Below are 9,354 nucleotides of genomic sequence, written 5' to 3' on the forward strand. Positions count from 1 at the left end.
CATACAGCTTACAGACAGAAGCGGTTATTACTAACCGATTAATAATTCAGTAGAACGTTCCATTCATTTTGAAAAGGACCGTTACACAGTAAGAACACATGATACATTATCCACGCATAGTTTAGTTCTCGCGCGGTCCCTAGTGTTGCAGCTTGTTATGATGCTTTTCGGATTACTTAGCATCTTTTGTATTTTAAAGCGCCAAAATGTAATAAAATTAATTGCATCCAACGTAAACAGTCCCTATAAACAAATCCGAATATATTCATCGCACGGTAACAATAATAATGACATAATTAACTGGAGTTAGAGATTGTTCAAGAGTTCAAACGGCACAGGGTGCTCTAACCTCATCTGTATAGCCCTAGGGGACCTTTAAAACATGTATTTATGCATAACGTTCCCTTGTACATTTTTTGAGTGCTCAGGTGTGAATGCCAAAACTGTCACAGCTGTTGTAGCTGAAAACAAACAAAAACACGACGTGTACTACAGGTCACACGCGCCGGGTGTTTGGGAGTACCCGTGTAAATATAGTCCCATGAGCCCTCACGCAGACCCCGGGGTAGAAGGGAGATGACATCGAAGAATGTGGAGCTCTTGTAATACCCTTTCCGCTCCTACCGCTCCTACCCCTCACTGAACCCGTCTCGGGGAGTGTGGTGCTTTTCGCTTTGGCATTTGTCTGCCCTCCCCCCACGTCACACATTCTCCCGTTACAACGACGCGACACGACGCTTCTGCATCATGTCATCGCATCTACACACAAACTACTACACAACATATTAGATACATACGCCTTTTACAACGAACACTACTCACTACTTTATAGTCTTGAAGAGGAGTGTTCGGTAAATAATGTGGCGGCGCGTCACCTAGCAGTAGATAAAGAATCCTCGACCACAAATAGATCTTTCTCCTGAGTGCCAAGAAAGGATCGGAGCGACAAACTTCCATTCGTGAAGTTTCGTCTTTACAATTTGCTGCTTTCTCAATTTGCTTCCATTGTCACCGATGTTTTCGCACTGTCGTTATTGCCATTGTCGTTATATTATTGGTAATCTCATGTCTATTGTGACATTGTTATAATGAGAGTATCTGCAAATATTTATACTCCTTTCAGAATTACATGAGCATAAGATAAATCATGTCAAATCAGACAGGCGTCCAAATATAACCTGAAGATACTATTGTTTGTTCGTATATCATGTCTATGAAAGGCTCGTATTACTGAGTTCAGGCGGGTAATGTTTACACAAATAAGTACATCCATCTTCATTACTGTAGTTACGTTTATTTGCCCTCTCATGAACTCTTAATTTTGCCAATAGAGTGCAGATAAAGCGCTGCAATCAATCCTTTTCTATGATTATTAGGAATGATGGGATTTCGATAAACGAGGAAAAATCAGTATAAGATATCCAAATACCTTCATATCGTATAACAAATTCTCAAGAAGAGTAAATAAATAAGTGAGAGTTGTCCTTGAACCATAGGTAGTATGATAATCCACACATATTTGCTTTATTTTTTGTAAGCTGAGAAGTTATTTGCAGTTAATGGATTCATACAGCAGATTCTTTTTTCTAGTATGCAAGAGGATATTCCGGGTTATGTATTGGAGATTATCTTACTAGGTTATCTTATTTCTTAATTATCATAGGCTATTTACTATATGATTTAGGCCTCCCTTTTGCTAGAAGCTATATAGCTTTAGTTTTGTTAATATTTGTGCCTACCTACTGATGCATAAAAACCCTTCAATCAAAGTGATGAAATGACAGATGAAAAGTATAAAGCACAAATTTACTTGCCTTTTATTTTCGCGGCTCGCGAGACCGTCTGTGTAGACTAATGCTCCTCAACGCACATGAAACCGTTACTCCCAGCGTATATAATAATACAGTTAGGGCTCTAATGATAGCCTTCACGTCTTGATTATAGGCCTAGATGAGGGTTAGTAAGTCCACTGTCCGCTGAAGCTTTAGCGGCTCGATCTACGATGAACAGAGGGCAAGAACATGGAGGGAGGTTTGTTTTAATAGGCGTTTTCCTTGGAAATGCTTATTGACAAGGAATGCATTCAATTTTTTCTGTCCCTAAAGGTTCTTTTAGCTGATTGGGACTTGCTGTCAACAAGTGTCATGCTATTCTATGGAGTGGCGTTACCTGTTTCATGGTTTCCTTGTTATGTCAAATTACTCAAGTGTACTCTTATGCCATTACATCCTCTGCTATCGGAATTTGTCAGTTACAAAAAACTATGTCATTCAAGAGGGATGTCTAATCAAGGAAATTTGACATTTACTCATTTAAGAATCACATTCTCATGACCATGTTTTCCACTTTTATTACATTACTGACAATAGATATGATACGGTGCATGCAATATGTCAGTGATAGATAAATATTGTTTTTAAACCATAATAACTTTCATGGATATGTAGATATGAAGTTAATGATTCATTAGAAAGGTTACAGAGGAAAGGAAAGGTATGGACACAATGTATAGCATTGCTACATGAAGTAAATATCAGTTGAACTTGTTTTGTATGAAGAATTTACAGTTAGTAATCGCTATGATATGATCCAAGTTTATATATATTCTAGATTTACTTTTATTTTAATTTGTACTTATTCCAGTTTTTTTTCCTTGCAGGAAAAATGGCAAAATTCAAAGTAAATGAAAATGTGATGGCACGCTGGCCAGGCTCAAACTTGTGGTTTGAAGCAAGTATTGTGGACTTTAATGATATTGAATACCAAGTGATGTTCAAAGATGATGCCAAGTCCGAATATGTTCTTAAATACAGGGACGTCAAGGTAAGTTATTGCATTATGCCATTTTCTGTTGTATATTGGTGGTATATTAGAGTGCAGTATAAGACAATTTCCCAGTTGTTCACAACAGAACCATATGAAGTGATATCTCCACACTGACAAAAACCAGAAAACCTCCCCATGTATGTTCTGGAGCTAGAAATGATTCCCTATTTGACCATAAGTTTCCAGGGAGGTTATCAAACCCTTCTTGCCTGATTGTATGTGGTTACTGTTTGTTTGCTCTTGCCAGATCATAAAGGGTAGAGGGAACAACCTATGAACATTATTAATTGACTTTAATGAGAGACTGTAATCTTATCTTTATTGGTATTTATTTAGAAGACACTTGTAGTATAGTAGCTTTCAAGACAAAACTTTTTTTCTTGTAATTGTTTTGGCTCCGATAAAGACCAATGAGTCTCCACCACATATTCTGACAAGATAGAGCTTTTACTCATTCCTTATTTGAAGATAAATCACTAGGAAAGTCTCCAAGATCTATCTTGTCATAATAACATGGCAAAGGTTTATCGGCATTTGTGTTAACATGGCTAATGGAAGTTTTTTGTAAACATTCCTTTTCCTCCAGATTATTTTGGGTATACTGTTTAGTAGTTTATATATATATATATATATATATATATATATATATATATATATATATATATATATATATATATATATTCTTCTTCTCCTTCTTCCATGGCCATTACTTAAGTATTTCACTATCCTCACAGAGTCATATTTTGAATATTTTTCTTAACCCTTTCCCGGCGGGGCACGCTCTACGCGAAAACCCCTATGCCGGGCCATTGCAATATTGCATTGGAAACGTCACACTGGCATGACGCACCGTTGTCATAGGGTTAAGACAATAAACTGCACATTTTGTAATAAAAGCTACTTAGACAGTGACTCTGTCTAAGGTTTTGAGTAATATCAATTTTGCTCATTTCCAGTCTATCGAGCAATTCCAAAGAAGTCGCTCCAAAAGCCGTGGAAGATCTAGCAGCCGCGGCAGATCTACAGGAAGACGAAAGAGCCCGGGGAGGAAAAGTCCAGCCAGAAAGAGCCCAGGCCGACCCAAACAATCTAGAGAGCCAGTCATAGAAGTAAAGCCCGTGAAGAAACTAGAGCCCGAGCCTGTCCCAGTAGTTGTCAAGCCGAGAACACCCTCCCCAAAGCCTGCTATCCTTCTCGCGAGGGCTGACAAGCTCGCTCCACGAACCTCAACTCCCACAAGGCAATCGGCGCGTATTGCTTCTTTGGCTGAAAAGGTAAGAAGTTACACTAGTGGACGATAAAACTGTACTGTATTGTGTGATTATTTGTTTCAAAATAGTGGTGTTGCTGTTGAAATTGTTTATTTCTAACTTAGACTTTTATTGAGAATAGTAAATCTCCACTAGAAAATATTTAGAGCCTCAAAATATGCATCTTTATTCGTAAATATATTTAGAAATCTAAGTGTTTACTTTTCTCTTACAGCATGATGAAGTTGACGGACAGGTCAATAACATCAAGCCAGAAGTCAAAACAGTGACAGAAAATAAAGTTGCCACTCAGAGTGTTGGTAGCCGACTCTGCGGACTAACATCCTGTGTGGGAGGCTGCTTGAAGTCTGCCGCATGTGCCGTGATCCCATCTCTTGCCACTGTGAAGGCACTGATTGCCTCTTTGTTAATTTTGGCCATGCCTTTCTTCCTGAATGAGCTCTGTACTAAGGTTAGTGTAGAATTTATACAGGAGACACTTATTATTAGACTATTAAACTAGCTTATTTTAAGGGTGTAAATAATTGATCATGTTCATAACATGGTAATCATTATCCAGTAGCTTTGTGACATTCCGTATTATTTTACAGAGAAAGTGCACAATCCTTGAGTTTCCAACTATGCCTCGTAAGCTTGAAGTTTATTATGATTTGAGGGCAGTTGGCATTGTGATTGGATTTGCATTAACTCAGCTTCTGCTCTGCCTGATCCCCATTGGACGGAAGGTGAACCTCCCAAATGGGGCGCAAATCCGTTGCAATGGTAAGTCAGAAACCTGCTCATCAATCTACTGTTATTTGTATCATATCTCTGGAGTAATTTTTAATCCAAGATGTTATAAAATTTTGTACAAGAAAATATGTACAAACTGTATTTTAAAGTGATTAATTGATTAATTTTTTTCAGGCTACATCTCTCTACTTGTGAGTCTGGCAGTGGTACCTTTGTTAATGTACCTGGATTATAATGTTCTGATCGTCTACACCCTTTTCCGTCAAATTATGGCCACCAGCATCGCTCTGGGAGTTGTTATTACTGTTGCTCTGTACATCCGTGCTAAATACATTCCTGATGATGCCAAAAATCCAGCTGGTAACACAGGTGTATTTCTAGCTGATCTGTTCAGTGGACGTGAGACTTGTCCTGCCATTCGATCACTTGACTTGAAATTTTGTGCTTTCCGAATCATGGCTACTATGTGGGTAAGTTGTAATTTCATTTTATTGAGTGAGTGTGAGTAGTTTATGACTGGTTATGGAATAAACTAGTTTACTTATCACACGCTTAGATTATGCACTATATAATGATATAGAGACTGAACACTTTTATCTCCCTCAGACAGCTATTTACCTATCTAGCTTATGACTGCAGTGCATAATGTAAAGATTCTTTTTTTCAGTTAATGTTGAATGTGATAGTAGTGGTAAAGGATCTGCAAATTCACCTTGGCCAGTATAGTCCAACACTCCTCGTTGCTTGCACTTTGCAGGTGAGTTACTTTCCCCCTTATTACAAAGGTGGTGCTTAGCATGTGATTATACCCATGTTGTAGCACACACGTCAGAATTTTGTAAATTATATGTAAATGATATTTATCTCCAATCACAGATCTTCTATGCTGTTGATCTTGTATGGTTTGAAGAATCTCTCCTGACGACCTTTGAATACACGAAACAAGGGTTTGGCCTCTTCTTCAGTGTTGGCACTTTCCAAAGTCCCTTCGTCCTGACAATCTTCACGAGAATTGTTCTCAATCACAGGTGAGGTTTATTTTTGTACTTGAGTGTGCCCATGAATGTTTTTACATTTAGTAGGAGGTAGTATATTGAGTTAGGATGTGATGTATGCTGCTATGCTGCCCTTAGCTTCATTTAACTCATATGTTATAGAAATTGTGTATTGACAAGTTACAAACAATCTTCTCTTTGACAGGACTGAGCTTGAGTGGTATATCCTGTCTCTGGTTGTTGCTCTCAATCTCTTGGGATATACCATTTGCCGTGGATCCAACTCACAGAAGCACGCTTTCAGGACCAATCCGTCTGATCCAGCCTTAGCCCGTCAGTATATATTATAGTATCTGAACATGCTATTGAGAATTTATTGAAAACAATTTGTCATACTTAGCTTCCCCTTTTCCAGTGTCATTTAATACATCCTGTAGCTTCTATAGCTTATTTATTGGATAATATTTTCCTACAAGTTGAAGTTGCTTATATAATAACATTAAATGTTTCAGGAGAATCTGTGATGTATATGGTATGGTTGGTGTTACCAGCCCTAGAAAGTTAATACATGCTACCCATAAATTTCAGATCTGGAAAGTCTGCCGACATCTGCTGGAACAAGGCTCTTAGTGTCAGGCTGGTGGGGTGTCATGAGGCATCCAAACTACATTGGTGACCTTTTGGTAATAACCTCCTGGGCTCTTCTCTGCGGTAAGGATTCATTATTGATCTGGAGTTTTAATAACTTGGCAATAAATAATATGGTCATAATATTTTTTAGAATTATTGAGAAGATTATGAATTGAAGGAAGTAAAAAGTAATCACTGTAATCACTTGTTTTATAAGTAATCATTTTATTCTTCTGTGCAGGATTCAACTATGCTCTGCCGTGGGTCTTGCTCGCACTTGATGTTCTGTTCATGGTTGCAAGAACCTACCAAGTGGAAGAAGCTTGTAGGAAGAAGTATGGACTTGCATGGAACAACTACACCGACCGTGTAAAATATCGCCTTATCCCAAGGGTGTTTTAGGCTGATTTTCCCCCCCACACAAAAACACATTTTTAATTTTTTGAAAATTAGGGACTGGAACTGGTCTTATCAGATAAATCAACTCAAAAGTTTTTCTGTTTGAAATAAGAATTGTCTCTTTAAGAGGTCACAGTTCTATGGAATAATTTGGATAGTTTTAAGGATTTTAATTTTATTTATTATATTATATTACAATTCCCAGTTGATTTGCAAATCAATTATTGCCAAGTTTTGATGGAAGTTTGTAAAAGACTCTATTTTTGGTACAAAGTAATCTATGAAGCCTGTATCTGTAACACCAACCTTTATGTATTGCTGCACAACAAGGGCAGAACAAAAATAATGAATCTTTCAGGTATGTCAATGATATTGATATTTTCTAGGTAGTTTTAGAGGAATATACTTGATATTTTGTAAGGCTATATGAACGGATGCATATCCTTACAGATGAAGATTCATAAATATCCATTATATGCACTAATTTTCATGCGACATTTATTGCATTCTTGCTCATTTCTCTTACCTTGTTGATGTACAGGGTGTAAGCCATGACCTTTGAAAGGGTAATCTTATAGCATTGCTCTGATTATGTATTTCATGCCTAGTGACTTGAAAGTGTGTTAACATCTTCATTGACGGTAGAAAAGGTGCCACTATGCTGTACATGGAGAGTCATAATTATATATATACATATATATATAGATACATACATACATATCTTATATATCTTTTATGTTTATATTAGATCATTTGGCAAGTTTTATTTATTTATTTATTTTTTATTATTTACTTCATTTTTTTACTCTTTTTTTTAAGTATGTAATGCTCAGTTAATCAAATGTAAGATTGAAAAGCAAGGAAAGAAGTTTTACAGAGAAATAGTCATTGCTAAGTGAAGGTAATTGAAATAGATTCGAGATTTTGATGTTGAACTGTTGATTAGAGATTTTAAAAAATAAGTTAACAGGAGGTTATTTGCAGTTAACTCTTGTATGATAACTAGTTTAAGATCTCTACAGTGGACTAATGATCTGACAATCAGAACTTGGAAACTATACCATCATTGCATTTGAAAATATGTATAAATTTAAAATATCAATTTGAACTCAGAAAAAAAACACCAAAAAAATCCCTAATTTATTGATGGTCATCAAAGAAGTAATATCAATTTTAAAATTGTATTATTCAGTGATACATAGTAATGTGCAATTATTAGTTTTACCCTGTCTTAATTAGATACCTATTTGAAAAAGAAAGTAACTTGTATTTTCTAGTACCTATTTGAAAAAGAAAGTAACTTGTATTTTCTAGTGTTGGTAGAGTCAAACCAGGTATAATAAACAGTGAGGTATTTTGTCTCCACTTCGGAAGATTTATTTTGAAATGCTGGTTTTGCAAGGAGAAGAGAAGAGGAAATGGAGTGTTTGATTTTTTCTCTTTCTTTTAAATTTGTATTGATACTTGCTATAGCTTCATACATGCACAAGAAGCTTTAAAGCAATTAAAGTTAGTGTCTTAAGGTACAGTATTTATTTCATGTTGTGTCATCATCCAAAATTGTAAAAGGGAAGTAACTGTACATATTTGATATTTTCAGTGGATTAGTTATTTCATGATCATTATTTTTTTAAGACTCATTCTAAATCAGTATAGAGATTTTGCAATGCTGTTAGCCTAAGTACAAACTGTACATAGTGTATTTTTAAGAGATATATAATTTTTTTTTTTCCATTCAAACTCAGTAACCAAGGAAAAGTTAATAGAAAGATATGGCCTATTGCAGTTATATATAATGATAGATTGTAAATGTAGTATTCTGGTACTATTTTAGTATTTAGCTGCAGTCTCATGATGTGTCAATAAGGTTTCCAAGTGATCTCAAAGATAGAGGTAAGCCTGGGACACATGTCACTTTTGTTTTGACATGAAATCTCACTCTACCCTTTTTTTTATCTTGCCATCAATATGTAATGTCTTATTATGAGACATCTCCAAAGACAAACTAAGTGGCTTTTTAGACCTTAAGAAAGATGCCGTTTTTCTTCCCCTGTAGCTTTTTAATTTTGAAATATACACATGAATAATTTTGTAAAAGAAAGTCATGCGTGTCTTTGTCATTTTTTGTGTATATAAGTATGATCCTAGTGTTTAGGCTTGTGTATAGGAATTAAGTTACTTGTACAGTATACAAGTATTGCAGTGTAAGTTTTGAAATAAATTTTTGTAAATAAGTACTAAGTTTTTCATTATTTCCCTATACCTGATGAAATGAATTTTGTAATGTGCCTAACATCTGATAACAGTAAAACTTATTGCTATGATCTCTAAACCCATTGCGGACGGGGGATAGATTCGCTTGTCTAGTCTCCGGGATGGGTTTTATTTCATAGCGAGGAAGCTTGAAGCATCATAATTTGAATCTTCCCATTCTCTTTCAGTCACTCATTGTAAAACTAGAGCCTTTTTTTTGTGTGTGTGTGTGTTTTATTGTTTTTAGA

The 9,354-nt window shown here is 35.9% G+C and overlaps 1 protein-coding gene across 3 annotated transcripts in view; it reads left to right on the top strand.

The window, feature by feature from the left end:
* LOC122255462 (delta(14)-sterol reductase LBR) overlaps nt 1-9,087 on the top strand; it is a 14,968-nt gene extending 5,881 nt beyond the window's left edge. For 2 of the 3 annotated variants that reach the window (XM_043019520.2, XM_043019522.2), the window contains exons 2-11: nt 2,660-2,823; nt 3,783-4,100; nt 4,312-4,548; nt 4,688-4,859; nt 5,004-5,299; nt 5,497-5,586; nt 5,706-5,857; nt 6,030-6,157; nt 6,413-6,535; nt 6,696-9,087. In XM_043019520.2, coding sequence (XP_042875454.2) covers nt 2,665-2,823; nt 3,783-4,100; nt 4,312-4,548; nt 4,688-4,859; nt 5,004-5,299; nt 5,497-5,586; nt 5,706-5,857; nt 6,030-6,157; nt 6,413-6,535; nt 6,696-6,856 — 1,836 coding nt within the window. In that variant the 5' untranslated portion in view covers nt 2,660-2,664 and the 3' untranslated portion in view covers nt 6,857-9,087. Of the gene's footprint in view, nt 1-1,808; nt 2,032-2,659; nt 2,824-3,782; nt 4,101-4,311; nt 4,549-4,687; nt 4,860-5,003; nt 5,300-5,496; nt 5,587-5,705; nt 5,858-6,029; nt 6,158-6,412; nt 6,536-6,695 lie in introns of those variants that run through there. The other variant, XM_043019519.2, reaches the window with a different exon arrangement.
* The last annotated feature ends 267 nt before the right edge of the window (nt 9,088-9,354 follow it).

This window comes from Penaeus japonicus, unplaced genomic scaffold (assembly GCF_977035675.1).
Source record: "Penaeus japonicus unplaced genomic scaffold, GWHDUDI00000001_assembly GWHDUDI00000037, whole genome shotgun sequence".
NCBI classification, from domain to species: Eukaryota; Metazoa; Arthropoda; class Malacostraca; order Decapoda; family Penaeidae; genus Penaeus; species Penaeus japonicus.